This window comes from Erinaceus europaeus, chromosome X (genome assembly GCF_950295315.1).
Source record: "Erinaceus europaeus chromosome X, mEriEur2.1, whole genome shotgun sequence".
Taxonomy (NCBI): Eukaryota; Metazoa; Chordata; class Mammalia; order Eulipotyphla; family Erinaceidae; genus Erinaceus; species Erinaceus europaeus.
In genome coordinates, this window is record NC_080185.1 from 84,968,851 (window position 1) to 84,989,684 (window position 20,834).

The 20,834-nt window shown below is 38.1% G+C and overlaps 1 protein-coding gene across 2 annotated transcripts in view; it reads left to right on the forward strand.

Moving 5' to 3' along the window:
• WNK3 (WNK lysine deficient protein kinase 3) overlaps window positions 1-20,834 on the forward strand; it is a 171,804-nt gene that overhangs the window by 47,520 nt on the left and 103,450 nt on the right. For both annotated transcript variants that reach the window (XM_060183423.1, XM_060183424.1), the window contains exons 7-9: window positions 11,118-11,406; window positions 12,697-12,890; window positions 12,985-13,131. In XM_060183423.1, coding sequence (XP_060039406.1) covers window positions 11,118-11,406; window positions 12,697-12,890; window positions 12,985-13,131 — 630 coding nt within the window. The remainder of the gene's footprint in view (window positions 1-11,117; window positions 11,407-12,696; window positions 12,891-12,984; window positions 13,132-20,834) is intronic.

A 20,834-nucleotide genomic window follows, 5' to 3' on the forward strand; every position in this document is an offset into this window, starting at 1 on the left:
CAGCCTGTGGTCTGTGCATTGAAAAGTTTGAAACATTCAATCAATTTTCCCCCTCTCATATTAATTAAATAGTGATTTATATGACTACAAGTTAATAGGAGTGTACATAAACACCATTCCCACCACCAAAAGACTGTGTCCCATACGACCCCCCCATCCAGTGAAGCCGAACATCTACCCTCACCCTCACCCTCACACTCACCCCAGAGATTTTTACTTTGGTGCCCTAATCCAAATTCAGTCAAATCCTGCTTTGAGTTTCCCTTTTGTTCTTCTTTCTCAACTTCTGTTAATGGCTGGGATCATCCCACACTCATCTTTGTCTTTCTGACTTAGCTCACTGAACATAATTCCTTCTAGCTCCATCCAAGATGAGTCAGAGAAGGTGGGTTCATTGTTCTTAATAGCTGCATGGTATTCCATTGTGTATATATACCACAGCTTTCTCAGCCTTTCATCTGTTTTTGGGCATGTGGGTTGCTTCCAGGTTTTAGCTTGTGGGAGACAGTCAAAAGGCAACACTCTCTTAGGTCCTTGAAAAACAAGGTTGTGACATGAGAAAAAAACACCATGGCCTTTGATTGTACACACATCATCTCTGATTGTGGCCATTTGTGTCACGAACATTGGTAAGTGTATCTTGATTCAACCTTGGGTTTTTGTTAGCTGTTCAATAGACCAAAACACATAGAAGAGGCTTTCTGATAACAAGAACTGCTTGAACTTTTATAACCGCTTGCTTATTCTTTGACTGATGATGTAAAGTATATATACATGTATTGTCCTAAATAAAGCTGCTGTGTCCTTCACACAGACCGCCTTACCCCTCAGCTCTCATTCCTCTTCTCAGGACCATTCAACTTGTCCCCGTGCAAGACACAGAGACTAAATTAGCTATTACGAATTGTGCTGCTATGAACATAGGTGTACAGATATCTTTTTGGTTGGTTGTTATGGAGTCCTTGGGGTCTATTCCCAAGAGAGGAATTACTGGGTCATATGGTAGGTCCATGTCTAGCCTTGTGAGAGTTCTCCAGAGTGTTCTCCACAGAGGTTGGACTCATTTACATTCCCACCATCAGTGCAGAAGGGTTCCTTTGTTCCCACAGCCTCTCTAGCATTTATGAGACTTTCAAAGGCATGTTTCCAAGGAAGAGGTCATGGATATGCTTCTTGTAAATGGCAAGAATTGACAGGTGAGCCTTAAAGAGATACCATGAAGTTTAGGTCAGGAATTTGCCAAGAGGAAGCAATAAGAGGGTATATACTGGGGAGTTGGGCGGTAGCGCGGCGGGTTAAGTGCAGGTGGCACAAAGAACAAGGACAGGCTGAAGGATCCCATTTCGAACCCCCAGCTCCCCACCTGCAGGGGGGTCACTTCACAAGCAGTGAAGCAGGTCTGCAGGTGTCTTTCTCTCCCCATCTCTATCTTCCCCTCCTCTTTCCATTTCTCTCTGTCCAGTCCAACAACAGTGACATCAATAACAACAACAATAATAAAACAACAAAGGCAACAAAAGGGAATAAGTAAATAAATTAAAATGTTTTTAAAAGAGGGTATGTACTTCCCATGAAATACACTGAGGCAGTGAGTAGGTATACACTTCCCAGAAGAGTCACAGATATAGTGGTTACGGGAGATAGGTTCTCTGACAGTTCCCTGAAATTTGTCTTTATTGTCTGTTACTCTGGAGATCATCATTGTGGCATTGGTCATGTTATTCTCAGGCATATAACTGGCACTGACCAACATGACAGATACCAGAAATTTGTAACTCTATGTACTATCTATCTGTCCATCCACGTATCTATCATCTATCTGTCTATCTATTTATCATCTGTCATCTATCTACCTGTCATCTATTCATCCATCAATTTATCTATCATCTTCTTATTTTAATATGGTCCTGATTTAGATATATTAAAATATAGTTCTTTTTATACTATTTTAAATATTTAAATATAGTTATTTTTTATATTATTGATTTAATAATGATCAACAAGACCATAGCATAAGAGGAGTACCAATTCCACACAATTACCTCAACCAGAGTTTCATATCCCATCCCTTCCATTGGACGCTTTTCTATTCTTTATCACTCTGGGAGTATGGACCCAGGTAAATCTTATAGTTTTACGCCTTCTATTATGCCTTTAACTATTGGGTTATTGTAAAAGTCATGATAGATTTTTGCATAAAAATATGTCATGGTGGCTGGGCAATAGCACAGTGGGTTAAGTGCACATGGTGAATCGCAAGGACTAGCGTAAAGATCCTGGTCCAAGTCCCCAGCTCCCCACCTACAGGGGGGTCGTTTCACAAGTGGTGAAGCCGGTCTGCAGGTGTCTATCTTTCTCTTCCCCTCTCTGTCTTCCCCTCCTCTCTCCATTTCTCTCTGTCCTATTCCAACATCAATGACAGCAACAGTAATAACAACAAGGGCAAGAAAAGGGAAAAAAAGGCCTCCAGGAACAGTGGATTTGTAGTGCAGGCACCGAGCCCCAGTGATAACCTTAGAGACAAAAAAAAAAAAAAAAAAAAAAAAAAGGAGAGGGAGTCGGGCGGTAGTGCAGCGGGTTAAGCGCACATGGCGCAAAACGCAAGGACCAGCGTAAGGATCCCGGTTCGAGCCCCCGGCTCCCCACCTGCAAGGGAGTCGCTTCACAGGCTGTGAAGCAGGTCTGCAGGTGTCTATCTTTCTCTCCTCCTCTCTGTCTTCCCCTCCTCTCTCCATTTCTCTCTATCCTAGCCAACAACGATGACATCAATAACCACAACAATGTTAAACAACAAGGGCAACAAAAGGGAAAATAAATAAATATTTAAAAAAATTTTTTTTAAAAAGGAGGAGGAGAAGGAGAAGAAGAAGAAGAAAAATATGTCATGACTTTTCTAACAACCCAGTATAATTCTGGAATTGTAGAAAACTGTGCCATTCTTTATGGTAAAGTTCTCTACTTTTGAAGTATCTTTTTTTATTATTTATGTTTCCTTTTGTTGCCCTTGTTTTGTTGTTGTAGTTATTATTATTGTTGTTGTTGATGTTGTTGTTGGATAGGACAGAGAGAAATGGAGAGAGGAGGGGAAGACAGAGAGGGGGAGAGAAAGACACCTGCAGACCTGCTTCACCACCTGAGAAGCATCTCCCTTCAGGTGGGGAGCCAGGGGCTCGAACCGGGATCCTTATGCCAGTCCTTGCACTTTGCACCACGTGCGCTTAACCCACTGTGCTACCACCTGACCCCCATTGAAGTATCTTTCTATTTGCAATCTATTTCCCCAGTTTAGGGCTTCTTACTTGGCAGATGTGTATCTTCCATCTCTGCCTTCATATTTTTATTTTATTCTTTGCTGGGAAAACTTTTAATTTGGACTTTTTTTTTTTTTAACCAGAGCACTGCTTAGCTCTGGTTTATGGTGTTGTGACTAGATTGAACCTGAGACTTTGAAATTTCAGGCATACAATTTTTTTTCTATAATCATTATCCTATCTACCCTACCCTGGACAGACTTTCTTTTTTCCTATTTGTTTCTATAGCTGCTGCGGTTATCACTGGGGCTTAGTGCTAGCACTGCAAATCCATCACTCCTGGTGGCCATTCCCCCCCCACACTTTTATTTTCTTAGATAGGATAGAAAGAAATTGAGAGGAGGGGGGGATAAAGTGAAATAGAGGGGCTAGAAAAAGTGGAATCATCCTAATTGCCCATCATCAGATAACTAGGTAAAGAAGATACAGCATATATATTCTATGAAATACTAAGCTGCAATTAAAAAAAAGACATTTTGTCCTTTGGGACAAAATGGATGGAACTGGAGGTAATTATGCTTAGTAATAAGTAAAGAGATGAAAGTCAAGTACCAGATATTTTCACTCATAGGTAGAAGCTAGAGATCTGATTTATATGAACTTGCCAAAAAATTAAAACAAAACAGAAGCAAGCAAACTGTAAGACTTATGAAAATTATGGTGGTTATCTTTGGGAGGTGGGGATACCTAGATATAGACCAAGTCCCATGAGATAGGGCATATGTGCACATGTATCCATAAATTAGGGCCAAATATATACCTTAAAGCAAAAGTGCAGTAGTTTGCAGTGTGTCAATAAATGCATCAAGCAAGTAAAAAGACCTAAAAAGATACCATGAAGTACCTAATGAAATAGTTTTATTCTGAATTACACCATGTCAATTTTTAACGGAAGAGTAGTATTTTACAGCACATGTATGTCATATATATGATATGTTTGATAATGTTTAAGAAATATATATTCAGGTTCAACCTCCCACACCACTAGAAGCCTGAGTGCTGAGCAGTGCTTTGATAAGATGGGGGTGGCGGAATATATATATATGTATGTATGTGTATATATATATATATATACATATATATATTAAAAACAATTTTGTTAACCCAATATAAAACAAATGTAGCAGTAAATGAACAATAGCAAGCCAGAAGAGCCAAATATAAAATATTTATTTAAAAAAAGAAAATATATATTAGAGATTTAAATGTGCATGTATCGGTAATAATATTCATTCTTGATGGACTAAGTATCCACTAAATTTATAAAAGTACCATTATAAACACAACAGATGATACAAACTAGAATACTAAAAACTATTCTGTTATTCAACATAAAGCAGAAATGTAGCAATAAGTAAATATTAACAAACCAGAAAATATAAATGAAACTATATATATATGATAACTTTTAGGAAATATATATAGAATTGTTTGCAAATTTGCTTGTTATCCTTGTGCATAGACCAAGCTAAACTAAACTCTTAATACTACAGTTTTTGTAAATGTGATGCTGAAAAGAGCATAGTCAAAATTCCTTATCCATTTGTATCTTGATGGGTATTTAGATTGACTCCATATTTTGATTTTTGTAGAGAATGTACACATACTTTTAAGTTAGTGTTCTTGTGTCTGTTTGGATATATTCATAGGTGTGGTATTGCAAGATCATGAGAGTTTCCCTCTTTTTAAAAATTTTTTAACTATTTTTGTCCAGTAGGCAGTTTTAATTATTTTTTACTTTGAGTTTTTACTGTTTTATTAGAGATATGATGATTTACAAGACAGTTGTTTAAAATTTTTTAAATTTATTTTTAAATTTTATTAGTGATTTAATAATGATTAACAAGATTGTAGGATAATAGGTGTATAATTCCATAGAATTCCCTGCACTATAATTTTGTATTCCATCCCCTCCTCTGCAAGATTCCCTATTCTTTATTCCTCTGGGAGTATGGGCCAAAATTCTTTATGAGGTACAGAAGGTGGAAGGTCTGGCTTCTATAAATGCTTTTCTGCTGAGAACATTTTTATTTTTAAGTGCTCCTCATCCCATTTTTTGTATAATTGAGAAATTAAAGTTTCTTTTTAAAATATTTATTTTTGTTATTATTTATAGGATAGAGATAGCCAGAAATTGGGAGAAAGGGAGAGGTAGAGAGGGAGTGAGACAGAGAGACACCTGAAGTACCTCTTCACAACTTGTGAAGTTTCTGTACTGCAGGTGGGGACCCAGGACTTGAAACTGGCCCCTTGTACATTGTAACATGTGCACTCATCAGGTGCGCCACTACTCATCCCCAAGAAAGTTTCTTTAACAAATGTATTGGCAAAACTGGCTAGCCACATGTTAAAAAGAAAAAAAAAAAAAAAAGGAGAATAGGCCATCATTTAAACCATATACAAAAATCCCAGGTTTTTTCCTCCTATGTATTTTGTCTTCTTCATGATCCATGATGCCAGCTGAGGTTGTCAGTACAATGAAACCAAACAGATGGGATGGGAACAGGTTATTAAGCCATTTTTAAATCTTTTGAGTTGCACATCAAATCTGTGGCTGATCACTCCACACTTGTTTAATCTTCTGATGAAGTTTGTAATTTTCTCCGCTCTATCATTGTCAATGACTTCAAATTCACCAATAGTTCATCAGCACAATTAGAAACTGGACAATGACTTTAGAGCACAATCACATAATAACCTAGCATTTGCCTCTCTTTTTAGCATTGTTGATGATCTTGCAGCATCAGCCAGGACATTCATATGCACCATTAGGGCAGCATGGAAAGATGGTGGCAAGTGGATGAAAGAATTGAGTGCAAGGAGTTGTGATATGGTGTTTTTTCTCTATGATTCTATCACTTTCATATTATTTTCTTCTATGAATCTATATTTTAAATTGTTTTATTGAGATAATAATTTGCAAAAGAGAGATTATCACAAGTTTATCTCCCCATCATAGATACCTGCATATTATCCCTATCACCAATTGACATCTCCCTAGTCATCTGGGTCTCCAATCAATATCAATTCCTTCCTATATTCCAACTTTAAAACCTTTGGATCTATTACAATACACCACAACTAGTCTGTGTTTCACTGTAACTATTGCATCATTTATTACAAGTAGTATATATTGCATATATTTAGCACAACTTACGTAATCACTTACCTGTTTTTTGACATTTGGATTGTTTCCAAATCTTGAATTTTACAAATACAAGTGTCATGAATGTAAATATATGTAGTTCTATTCAGGTCAATGGTTTTGTGTCCTTTGGATAGATACCTTGAATATCTCCTATAGCTCTCTTTTGGGTGATGACAGACCTGGTCAGACTCTGTCTATATGACTCAGCTGCCAGTTGTTGAGTAGCTTTCTTCCCCCCCCCCCCCATTTACTAGAATCTTTGTGAGAAGCTTAATATCATAATGCTCTTGGGATATTCCCTGGATTCGGGACAAAGAGCCACAATCTCTTCACTTTCCTGAATCCCACCTGATGGCTTCCAAGATGACACTAGTTTCTGGTAGTACTGTGTATTCAGCCCTGACATATTTCTTTTTTCCCCTTCTCTATCCGCTGGCCATGCTTATGCCCATTTTTAGCCTGATGATGTTTTTTCCAGAAATCATAACTGTAGTCTGATAAGGTTTGGTGTGCTATTTTGTTAGGCAAGCAGAATTTGAGGTGACTGTTTCATCATGGCCACACTGCTAGACCTCTCCTTTCCATTTTGTTTTTAAATTTTTATTTATAAAATGGAAATATTGACAAGATCATAGGATAAGAGGGGTACAATTCCACAGAACAAGAAATCCATATCCAATCTTCTCCCCTGATAGCCATCCTATTCTTTATTCCTCTAGGAGTATGGACCCCAGGATCATTATGGGGTGCAGAAGGTGGAAGGTCTGGCTTCTGTAATTGCTTCCCCACTGAACATGGTATTGACAAGTCGATCCATACTCCCAGCCTGTCTCTTTCTTTCCCTAGTGGGACAGGGCTCTGGAGAGGCAGGGATGTTTTTGGGGTCATCTGCCCAAGCAAGTCCGGTTGGCATCTGTAAACTGGTGGCTGAAAAAGAGTTAAGATATAAAGCTAGAATATTGCAGATGAAGATTTGGGGTTTCCGTTTTGGAAAAAGCTAGTAGATCTATTTTAGGTATATTCCAAGGGTCCCATTACTTTACCTGTTTTTGCCTGAGCCTGACAGCCAACATGCAGGTGGACCCAAGCTATTGTCTGGGGAGGAGATGGTGTCATAGCTGGAAAAAGGACTAGAAAGCTGGATCAGGGAAGAGAGTAGCTCACAAATATGGGAAAAGTATATAAATAGTGTTAACTGTAAACCCCATCGATTTGATATGGGGCCCCTATTCAGCACAAAAACCTATATAACCTCTGAATCCCTGTAGTTCTAAGCTCATATTCTGTGGTCATGGCTAGGAACATTCCAGGATGCACTCTTTCAGGACCCATCTTTCTCGAGTAGTAGAGTATGTTGTCCAATCTCCCTTCAAAGAACGGAACAGTCCCCATCATTGTTGATTCAATTTGAGGGCAAGGTCCTACAGGGGCCCACAGAGGGGTCCATTATGTTGTTCCTGGTGGAGATGACCAGTGACAGTGGAGAGAGGAATCTGTTAGAGGTTTAGGCCCATCATGTCTGTGTAGAAATTCCAGGACTCCTTGACTAAGGCCCCAGGTGATGGGGGTGACCTGGTAGTGACTAAAGAGTCATCATTAAAGTATTCCAGTCTTTTGCCCTGATTCAGCTTTTGTAGTCCTTACTTTGCCTGACAAGATTAGCTTTGGAGTGATTGGGGGACATGTAATAGGAAGTGACTGAGGAGGGTATCTAGATCTAAGTGAAAACTATTTCATTAGGTACTTTATGGTGTCTTTTTAGGTCTTTCTACTTGCCTGCTTTATTTATTGATTCACTGCAAACTATTGTGTACTTTTGCCTTAAGGTATATGTTTTTCCCCCAACTTCTAGATACAAGTACATATGCCCTATCTCATGGACCCTGGTCTATATCTAGCTTTTGAGGTATTGTTAAGAAGTGCATCACCCGAAATGGAATTAAGGAGTCATATGAGCTAGGAAAGTTCTCAGCAGAGTAATGGAACTGAAGGGTTGGCATTTCACACCTGACATCTGCACATAATTCGAAGTAAAACATGCCGAGGTGGTACTGGATGTATTGCTTGATTTGGGGTCAGCTGATGCAGTATCGGATGGAATGACTTGAAAGAAGCGTGCAGGAAAGTGAGCCCCACCATAGAGGTTCCAGGACTTGGAGATGTATAGGCTTTATAGAGAAAAGGGGAGGTTCCTGCTATCTTAGGGTTTAAGAGGGCAATAGATAGTTATTGCTATAACCAAATTACTTGGCAATTGGGTTAACTTAGAAAATCCCATTGTTAGGATTTTCTGTATCACACAAGACCTCATCATAATTTATGTCCTTTTATGCTATTTATATATAGCTATATCTTAACGCCATCTGTTGCTTCTGTTCTCCCTGGTCTAAGATTATAGGTGATTTAATATTTCAAAGGACAAGTCATTATTAGAAATGGATTAACAATTTGAGCCCACTGTTAAAATTCAATCTGATTACCAATTTGAAGGGTTTTTTTGGAGTTTTTAAAAATTTTTATGCATTATCTTTATTTATTTATTGGACAGAGACAGCCAGACATCAAGAGGGAAGGGAATGATAGAGAGGGAGAGAGACAGAGAGACACCTGCAGCACTGCTTCACCACTTGCTAAGCTTTCCCCCTGCAGGTGAGGACTGGGGGCTCAAACCTGGGTGCCTGAGCACCGTAACATGTGTGCTCAACTCAATTTGAAGTTTTAAGTGCTTAAAGGAACATATACTCAGAGCTATGGTCTGTGCATCAAAAAGTTCAAGATATTTTATCCATTTTCCCCTCTCATATTAATTAAATAGTGATTTGTGAGACTATAAGTTAATAGGAGTGTATATTAACACCATTCCCACCACCACAGGTCTGTGTCCCTCTCCCTGCCCCTCTCCCCACACCAATGAAGCTGAACATCTACCCTAACCCTCTACCCAAAGATTTTTAATTTGGTTCCATACTCCACACTCAGTCAGATTCTGCTTTGAGTTTCCCTTTCTGTTCTTCCTCTCAACTTCTGTTTAAGAGTATGGGATCATCCCATACTCATCTTTGTCTTTCTGACTTAGCTCACTTAACATAATTCCTTCTAGCTCCATCAAAGGTGGGTCAGAGAAGATGGGTTCATTGTTCTTAATAGCTGCATAGTATTCCACTGTGTATATACCACAGCTTTCTCAGCCATTCATCTGTTGTTGGGCATCTGGATTGCTTCCAGGTTTTAGCTATTACGAATTGTGCTGCTATGAACATAGGTGTACACATATCTTTTTGGTTGGATGTTATAGAGTTCTTAGGATATACCCCTAGAAGAGAAATTACTGGGTCATAATTTCTTTCCTTTATATTTTAATCCCAGTCAGAGTTTGCCTGGTTTTGTGACACTTCCTCTATTTCCTCCAGAGAAACATATGCTTCTTTAGGAATTTTGCCTCAGCTCATTTCTGCCTAATTTTAAACTAACTTTTACCCCCTCTCTTGTTAACTTAGTTACTACACTGTTGTATACCTTAAACATCACTTAATGAGGAATTTAAAAAATTTTTTTCGTAAAACTTAATGCCAGTGATTCGCAAAGTGCTTAGCTGTAGATCACACACTCTGCATATTTGAAACTTCAGGTTTGATTTCCTGCACTGCATGTGACTTTCTTTCCCTCTCTCATAAAAAAATAAAACTTGGGAGTCGGGCTGTAGCACAACGGGTTAAGCGCAGGTGGCGCAAAGCACAAGGACCGGAATAAGGATCCCAGTTTGAACCCCAGCTCCCCACCTGCAGGGGAGTCGCTTCACAGGCGGTGAAGCAGGTCTGCAGGTGTCTATCTTTCTCTCCTCCTCTCTGTCTTCCCCTCCTCTCTCCATTTCTCTCTGTCCTATCCAACAATGACAACAACAATAATAACTACAACAATAAAACAACAAGGGCAACAAAAGGGAATAAATAAAATAAATATTTTAAAAAAAATTAAAATAATAAAAAAATAAAACTTATGGGGGTCAGGCGGTAGCGCAGTGGGTTAAGCGCACAGGGTGCACAGCACAAGGACCAGCGGAAGGATCCTGGTTCAAGCCCCCGGCTCCCCACCTGCAGGGGAGTCGCTTCATAGGCGGTGAAGCAGGTCTGCAGGTGTCTGTCTTTCTCTCCCCCTCTCTGTCTTCCCCTCCTCTCTCCATTTCTCTCTCTCCTATCCAACAGCAACAACATCAATAACAACGATAATAATAACCACAACAGTGGTAAAACAACCAGGGTAACAAAAGGGAAAAAATGGCCTCCAGGAACAGTGGATTGGTGATGCAGGCACCGAGCCCCGGCAATAACCCTGGAGGCAAAATAAATAAATAAATAAATAAACAAACAAACATAATTAATGGCACTGAAATTATTTGTAATAAAACTGCCTTGCTGAAATATCATTTTGGGGGTTTTGCTGTTGTTTAAAATATTTCAACAATGCTTTGTAATATTATTGTTTTCTTTATTTTGGTTAAAGACTGACATTGATGTGTGACTGATTAAGAAAGGCAGTAAAGACAGTTTAAATGTTACTTAAAAGCATTTGGAATTTGGGGGTAGGAAATAACTGCTAGTAAAAGAAGTTAAAATCTTTAATGTTAAAGATATATTTTACCTTTTTTGTTTTATTTGCAGGTCAAATCTGGATTCTTCCATGAAAGTGATTCTAAAGCTGTTGCTAAGTCCATTAGAGATCGTGTCACTCTGATAATAAAGACAAGGGAGAAGAAGCCAACTGGCTGTCCAGAAGAGCGCAGGAATTCCCAGTGCAAGCCTATTGGGAATGTGCTCCCTCAGCACCAAAATATAACTTTGTCCTCTGCTCCTCCTCAGCAGACTGGGGCTGAATGTGAAGAAACTGAAGTTGATCAGTATGTTCAACAACAATTACAAAAAAAAACACATCATTGCTCTTCTGTTACAGGTAATATTATTTTATATGAACAACTGAATGTATTTATATTGCTTTATCTTTGATAGAATGTTCATATTTTGAAAGCATTCTGTTATCTGTCATCCCCTTTACAAACTCCTGAAGGGAGCAAAACATTCTCTATTTCTTTTTTCTTTTTAATTTCTTTATTGGGGGATTAATGCTTTACATTCGACAGTAAATACAGTAGTTGTTACATGCATAAAATTTCTCACTTTTCCACATAACAATACAATCCTCACTAGGTCCTCTGCCATCCTTTTCGGACCTGTACCCCCCCCACACACACACACAGAGTATTTTACTTGGTGAAATACACCAAAAGTATTCTCTATTTCTCAGTTGAGAAACTGTTAGTTAGATAAAGTGATATAAGCAGTGTACTAGATTTGTATAGTTTAATAAATATTATAATATGGCATTTTATTTTATTCAAGAAAGCAATAAAATAGCCTTTTTATTTTTATTTTTTATTATTTATTTTCCCTTTTGTTGCCCTTGCTGTTTTATTGTTGTTGTAGTTATTGTTGTTGTAGTTATTGTTGTTACTGATGTCATCATTGTTGGATAGGACAGGGAGAAATGGAGAGAGGAGGGGAAGACAGAAAGGAAGAGAGAAGGATAGATACCTGCAGACCTGCTTCACCACTTATGCCCCATCTCATGGACGCTGGTCTATATCTAGATTTTGAGATTTGTTAAGAAGTGTACCCCCCACAATGAATTTAAGGAGTCCTATAAGCTCGAAACGGTCTCACCAGAGTGATGAAGCTGGTACGTTCACATTTCATACCTGACATCTCTGGATGCAGTCCGAAGTGAAACATGCTGAGATGGTACTGCTTGCATTGATTAGGTTGAGATCAGCAGGAGCAATATCAGTTGGTATGAATTGGAAGAAGTATGCAGGAAAGGACAGTTACATTTTTCAGCCAGGTACTAGGAGAATGCAAATAAATCTACTAGAATTTTGACTAAATATGATTTTACTAAAAACTTAATGTCAAATATAGATTATCTAGAAGTATATATGAAATATCCAGCAAAAGTAATTGATTTTATGCACTTTGTTACTAGATTACATTTAATAAGAAAAATTTAGTTATATAATAAAATCACTGTGTAGAGTTTTATTTATTTTTTTATTCTGTTGTATGTATATTTTATGTAAGGTGTCTTAGGTTGTCAGAACAATAATAAAAATATAGGAAATAGAATTTTCTATGCCATTTGAACTTTGTGCTTTTTAGTTTTTCCTGCTCCTTATTTTCTTTGCCATAGGTGATAATTTGGCCGAGGTAGGAGCCGGGTCAGTTCTGCAATCAGATACATCAAATCAGCCTAATACAGGCTATTCATTAGACCAGATCATGGACTCTCAGATGGTTTCTAACATCCCACAGACCGAAGTAAATGTTTCAGGGCAAATTTATCCATCCCAGCCACTAGTTGGACATTACCAGCAGATTTCAGGGGTGAGATGAACTGTTCTATTTTAACAATATATAATAAATCTACTTACTGTACATAGGAGAGATTATATCTTTAATCTTTTTTCTTATTTAACAGTTGCAGAAGCAGCAGCCAAATTTAACTCAGCCCCCAATTTTGCCATTGGTTCAAGGTCAGTCCACTGTTTTGCCTGTACATGCTGTTGGATCTCCAGTTGTACCACAATCCCAGGTTTCTCCAATAACTGTCCAGAAGTTCTCACAGGTAATGGTAAGATACATTCAAGAGACTCTACTCACTTAAACATTTAATACTGCCTGCCATATTTTCTGGAATACAAGGTTATCTTTTATAAATTCATCAGCTTTTGTAAAGTAAAACTGTCGATGTCTTTCTTCATTTAAGGAATTTGTCTTGAGGATGTTCCTATCATTGTATAACTAGAACCTTAATATACTGATAATCATAAAGGGAAAAGAAACTGAGATCTCATTATATCCATAATTTATTTAGAACTCTGCTTTCTTTTTCTTGGTGATGATGGTTTGTTCTTTGTATCAAACTTTTCCACTCTGGTTTGAATGTAGTAATATATGCTTTTTTTTATTGGGGGGGTATTAATGGTTTATAGTCAACAGTAAAATACAATAGTTTGTACATGTATAACATTTCCATATATATATATATGCTTTTTAAAAATCTTTTATTTTATTTATTTATTGTTGGATAGAGACAGAAATTGAATGAGGAGGGGAAGGTAGAGAGGGAGAGAAACAGACACCTGCAGTCCTGCTTCACCACTTGTGAAGCTTTCCCCCTGCAGGTGGGGACCAGGGGCTTGAGCCTGGGTCCTTGCGCACTGTAATGTGTGCGCTTAACTAGGTGCACCATCACCGGCCCCGTAATAAATTTAGAAATAGTATTTTGGAGACTTACAGTTTTATTTTTACTTGCATTTTAATTCTTTACTTTTTAATTTTATATTTATTGTTCTAAGATATATGAGGTGTATTTTTGGTATAGTTAATTTCTTACTCTGAACAAAGAATATTTATGTCAGCTTGTATATCAAGACTATATCTTGGTTCCATAAGCTATAAACTCAGATCACAAAATTGGACAGTTCCTTAATATTATCCTGTTTCCTTTTTTTAAGATTTTATTTATTTATTAATAAAAAAGATAGGAGGAGAGACAGAGAGAAATCAGACATCACTCTAGTACATGTACTGCTGGGAATTGAACTCTGGACCTCATGTTTGAGAGTCTAATACTTTATTGACTGTACAACCTCCAAGACCACTTATGATCCTGCTTTCTTTCTCCAACCCCACAGTCTCCTGTGTGGATTTTCCTTTGGGTAGTGGGATGGTTTGAGTTCCTAGTCATCCCCTGTATACGCTTTAGTAATTATCTTGACCATCTGTTTCTTTTAAGAAATTAATCAACAAACTTTTAGTGATTACATTCTCTGGGGATATAAAGTAAAAGAATATTTGAGACTTATTCTCAAGGAACTCCAAGTTTTCTAGGTAACTGTATAGATATACTTGACAAGTGCCAGGTCCATTTACAATCTGATAGATGTAGACTTAATCTGATACAGTTGATAATCCAAGTATTTAGTTAGTATTTACAGATAATATAGTGCATATCCAGAATTAAACTCATGGTGTGGTTTAATGTATATCTTTTTTTTTTTTCGGGGAATTAATGTTTTACATTCAACAGTAAATACATTAGTTTGTACATGCATAACATTCCCCAGATTCCCATTTAACAATACAACCCCCACTATGTCATTCATCATCTTTCATGGACCTGTATTCTCCCCACCCACCCACCCCAGAGTCGTTTACTTTGGTGCAATACACCAATTCCGTTTCAGGTTCTACTTATGTTTTATTTTCTAATCTTGTTTTTCAACTTCGGCCTGAGAGTGAGATCATCCCATATTCAGCCTTCTGTTTCTGACTTATTTCACTCAACATGATTTTTTCAAGGTCCATCCAAGATCGGCTGAAAACGGTGAAGTCACCATTTTTTTACAGCTGAGTAGTATTCCATTGAGTATATATACCACAACTTGCTCAGCCACTCATCTGTTGTTGGACACCTGGGTTGCTTCCAGGTTTTGGCTATTACAAATTGTGCTGCCAAGAACATATGTGTACACAGATCTTTTTGGATCGATGTGTTGGGTTCCTTAGGATATATCCCCAGGAGAGGAATTGCAGGATCGTAGGGTAGGTCCATTTCTAGCTTTCTGAGAGTTCTCCAGACTGTTCTCCACAGAGGTTGGACCAATTTACATTCCCACCAGCAGTTCAGGAGGGTTCCTTTGACCCCACACCCTCTCCAGCATTTGCTGCTGTTACCTTTTCTGATGTATGACATTCTCACAGGAGTAAAGTGATATCTCATTGTTGTCTTGATTTGCATTTCTCTGACAATCAGAGACTTGGAGCATTTTTTCATGTGTTTCTCAGCCTTTTGGATCTCTTCCGTGGTGAATATTCTGTCCAAGTCCTCCCCCCATTTTTGGATGGGGTTATTTGTTGTCTTGTTGTTGAGTCTGGCAAGCTCTTTATATATGTTGGTTATTAAACTCTTGTCTGATGTATGGCATGTAAAGATCTTCTCCCATTCTGTGAGGGGTCTCTTGGTTTGGGTAGTGGTTTCTTTTGCTGTGAAGAAGCTTTTTAATTTGATGTAGTCCCATAGGTTTATACTTGCTTTAGTCTTCTTTGTAATTGGATTCGTTTCATTGAAAATGTCTTTAAAATTTATGTGGAAAAAAGTTCTGCCAATATTTTCCTCTAAGTATTTGATAGTTTGTGGTCTAACATCCAAGTCCTTGATCCACTTGGAATTTACTTTTGTATTTGGTGAAATACAGTGGTTGAGTTTCATTCTTCTGCATGTTTCAACCCATTGTTTCCAACACCATTTGTTGAAGAGACTCTGCATTCCCCCATGTAATAGTCTGGGCCCCTTTGTCAAAGATTAGATGTCCATAGGTGTGGGGCTCGTTTCTGGACTCTCAATTCTATTCCACTGGTCAGTGTGTCTGTTCATATTCCAGTACCAAGCAGTTTTGATGACAATGGCCCTATAATACAGTTTGAGATCTGGGAGTGTGATGCCTCTGGTTCTGTTCTTTTTTCTCAAGATTGTTTTGGCAATTCTAGGTCTATTCTGGTTCTAGATAAACATTTGTAGCAATTTTTCTATTCTCCTAAAAAATGTGCTTGGGATATTGATGGGGATAGCATTAAATTTGTAGATGGCTCTGGGTAATATATTCATTTTGATGATGTTAATTCTTCCAACCCATGAACATGGAATATCTTTCCACTTCTTTGTGTCTTTTTCAATTGCTTTGAGTAGTGACTCATAATTTTCAGTATACAAGTCTTTCACTTCTTTGGTTAGGTTTACTCCTAGATATTTTATTGTTTTTGTTGCTATAGTAAAAGGAATTGATTTCTGGATTTCAATTTCTTCTAACTTAGTGTTTGCATAGAGGAATGCCACTGACTTTTGAATGTTAATTTTGTAGCCTGACACCTTACTGTATTGCCTGATGATTTCCAAAAGCTTCTTGCTGGATTCCTTAGGTTTTTCCATGTATACTATCATGTCATCTGCAAATAAGGAGAGTTTGACTTCTTCTCTTCCAATCTCTATGCCTTTAATTCCTTGGTCCTGCCTGATTGCTATGGCAAGAACTTCCAACACTATGTTGAATAATAATGGTGATAGTGGGCAGCCCTGTCTAGTACCTGATCTAAGGTGAAATGCTTCCAGTTTTTCACCATTGAGTATGATGTTGGCTGTAGGTTTGCTATATATAGACTCCACTATCTTCAGGAATTTTCCATCTATTCCCATTTTTTGTAGTGTTTTGATCATAAAGGGATGTTGTATTTTGTCAAAGGCTTTCTTTCTCTGCATCTATTGATACGACCATGTGGTTTTTGGTCTTGCTTTTGTTGATGTGGTGGATCACACTGATTGATTTACGTATATTAAACCAACCTTGCATGCCTGGGATAAACCCAACTTGGTCATGATGAACAATCTTTTTGATATACTGCTATATCCGGTTGGCTAGAATTTTGTTCAATATTTTTGCATCTATGTTCATCAGAGATATTGGTCTGTAGTTTTCTTTTTTGGTTGTGTCCCTGTCTGCTTTTGGTATCAGGGTGATGTTGGCTTCATAGAAGCTGGCAGGGAGTATTCCAGTGTCTTCAATCTTCTGGAAGACTTTTAAAACTAGAGGTATTAGTTCTTCTTTGAAAGTTTTGTAGAATTTATTTGTAAAACCATCTGGTCCAGGACTTTTATTTTGGGGAAGATTTTTGATAACTGTTTCAATTTCATTAGCTGTGATGGGCCTGTTCATGTTATCCGCTTCCTCTTTACTTAGTTTTGGAAGTTGGTAGGTATCTAGGAAATCATTCATTTCTTCCAGGTTCTCTAGCTTGGTGGCATATAGTTGTTCATAGAAGCCTCGCATGATATGTTGAATTTATGCAGTGTCTGTTGTGATATCTCCTCTTTCATTTACTATCCAATTTATTTGGGTCTTCTCCCTTTTTTGTTTTGTGAGTCTGGCTAAAGGTTTGTCGATTTTGTTTACTCTTTCGAAGAACCAACATTTACTTTCATTGATCTTTTGTATGGTTTTCCTATTCTCAATGTTATTTATTTCTGCCCTAACTTTAGTGATTTCCGTCCTTCTCGTTGCTTTAGGATTCCTTTGTTGTTCTTCTTCTAGGTCTTTAAGATGTGCAATCAGGCTGTTTATTTGTGCCTTTTCCTGTTTCCTAATGTGTGCTTGTATAGCTATGAACTTCCCTCTTAGGACTGCTTTAGCTGTGTCCCAAATAGTTTGATAGCTTGTGTCTTCATTTTCATTGAACTCTCGAAACATTTTGATTTCCTCTTTGACCCACGAGTTGTTAAGAAGTGTACTGTTGAGCTTCCACATTTTGGGACTGTTACTAATCTTTTGTTGATTGTTAAGTGTTAGTTTAATTCCACTGTGGTATGAGAAGATGCTTGGGATGATTTCAGTGCTCTTGAATTGGCTGATGCTATCCTGTGGCCTAACATATGGTCTATCCTTGAGAATGATCCATGTGGATTTGAGTAAAATGTGTATTCCAGTTTCTTGGGATGAATGACTCTGAAAATGTCCAATAGTTCTAGTTTATCTATCTCTTCATTTGGCTCCCTTATGTCTTTACTGATTTTCTGCCTGGATGATCTGTCAAGTTGAGAGAGTGGGGTGTTGAAGTCCCCTACTATGATTGTGTTACTGTTAATATATTGCTGTAGCTCTTTCAGTAGAAGTTTGATGTATTTAGATGGCTTCTCATTGGGTGCATAGATGTTAATAATTGTTAAGTCCTCTTGATTGACTGATCCTCTGAGCATTAAGTAGTGTCCATTCCTATCTTTTTTAATCTTATCTATTTTAAAGTCTATCATGTCAGATATGAGAATAGCTGTTCCTGCCCTTTTTTGTGGGCCATTGGCTTGTATGATAGTTTCCCATCCTTTCACTTTAAGTCTGTGTTTGTCTTGTTGAGTTTGGTGGGTTTCTTATAGACAGCATATTGTTGGGTTGTGTTTTCTGATCCATCTTCCTACTCTGTGTCTTTTAATAGGTGAATTCAGGCCATTGACATTTATTGATACCAAAGATTGAAGATATTTTAACGCCATTCTTGTAGAGTTTTAGAGTGTTTTGATATATGTCCTATTTGTGGTGGTCTGGTTGTTTATAGGAGACCTTTCAGAACTTCTTTCAGGGCAGGCTTGGTGATGGTTGCTTCCTTCAACTGTTGCTTGTCTGAGAAGGTTTTGATGCCTCCCTCTAGTCTGAATGACAGTCTAGCAGGATACAGTATTCTTGGCTGAAAGCCTTTCTCATTGAGCACTCGATAGATATCTTGCCATTCTCTTCTGGCCTGTAGTGTTTGTATGGAGAAGTCTGCTGCTAATCTTATGGGTTTTCCTTTGTAGGTGACTCTTTGTTTTTCTCTTGCAGCCTTGAGGATCCTTTCTTTATCCTTATTCCTTTCCATTCTAAGTATGACATGTCTTGGTGTCTTTAGGTCTGGGTTAATTCTGTTTGGGACCCTCTGGGCTTCTTGAATCTTTATGTCTTTGGTGTTGTCTAGACTAGAGAAATTTTCAGCTATTATGGCCTGGAAAATGCTTTCTTCCTCTCCTTCTCTTTCTTCCTCTGGTAAACCAATAATGCGTATATTGTTTCTTTTGAAGTCATCCCATAGGACTCTGTTGTTGTTTTCAGCATCTCTTAATCTCTTTTTGAGATCTCTTACTTCTTTTTTAGTTGTCTCTAACTCATCCTCGATCTTGCTAATTCTGTTTTCAGCCTCATAGATTCTATTCTCTCTGTCCTCTACTGCTTCCTGGAGTTCATCTATTTTGTTGCCCTGCTCTGATACTGTTTTAGCTTGTTCAGCTAGTTGCCTTCTTAGCTCAGCGATTTCAGCTTTCAGCTCTCTAATAACCATGAGATAATTAGTATTTTCTTCCATATTCTCATTTGTTGTTCCTGCATTTCTGATTACAATTTTTTCAAATTCTTTACTCACTCCTGTTATTATTTCCTTAGCTATTGTTTGGATGTTGAACTCGTTGTTTTGTGCTTCACCCTCTGGAGGACTTTTAGCTGGACTCTTGTCCTGGTTGGATTCTCCAATATTTTTTCTTGTTGTTTTAACCATTTTATATATTATGTTATGAGTTTCCTTTATCAGTACTTTTCAAATTATTGATTACTATTGCCTGGATTGACTTGTATCTAAGTAATTTAATTAAAGGGTTTACGGTGGTGGAAGTTAACAGTTTTTTCAATCCCTGTTTTTTCAAAGCCTCTTTTTTTTTTTCTTCCCTGTAGGTTGTGGAAGCTTGAGGGCTTTTTAACTATCAATAGGCTTCTTAGCTTAATCACTGACTCCTGACCAAGAGATAAAGCAGGGTGTGGCAGAGATAATCCAGTGGTTATGCAAAGAGACTTTCACAGCCCCTCAGCTATGCCACAGAGGTATAGGTCTTCTCCTGAGTTTCCCGGTTAGATCTCTGTCCCCTGGTGTCCCTCCCTGTTGCTGCTCCAGATTCTGAGGGTAGTAGCAATGGAGACTCAGAGTTGTACTTGGTGAGTCTCTGGGGAGTCCTTTCCTCCCTTCAGCTGTCCCCTTGTTGTGGAGCAGACTGGAGGTGGTGTCTCCACTGATAAACTGTTGAACTGTTAGCAGTCACTTAATCTCTCCTTAGGCCCCTCTCTCCCCTCTGTCACCAGCCACGCGTGTTTGTACTCATGGGTGATTTACTGGGTTCCTGTGGTCATTCTAGTCCTGTCTTGTTTCGGTCCGGGTGGTCTCCTTTGGTATTCCTAGTTGATCCGGGAGAGGAGAGGAGAGGAGAGGAGAGGAGAGGAGAGGAGAGGAGAGGAGAGGAGAGGAGAGGAGAGGAGAGGAGAGGAGAGGAGAGGAGAGGAGAGGAGAGGAGAGAAAGCGATCTGCTGCTCATAGCTCCGCCTCCCAATGTATATCTTTCTAAGTCTATACTACATAGTGTGTTGAATGGGTACACCAAATAACTTAGAGTCAACTACAGAAGTATACTTATGTAAATCTAACAATGTGCTTCCAAAAAAATTATGAAGTCAATGAACGTCACCTATTTTCCCTCCAGCTAGAGACTATTTATTTAATTTTTTTAAATAAAAGTTTTATTGGAGAAAAAGAGAACCACCGCATACACAGGGAAAAGAGCACAAAAGTTCAACTGATACAGAAATAACTGAAAGTTCCAATTTTCCAGTGCTGGTTGCAATTACTCTTCAGGTTCTTTAATAGTTCCCCTCAACTGCTTAATAACTGTCTTGCCAGTTTTCAGCTGAAACAGCATCAAGTTTTCAA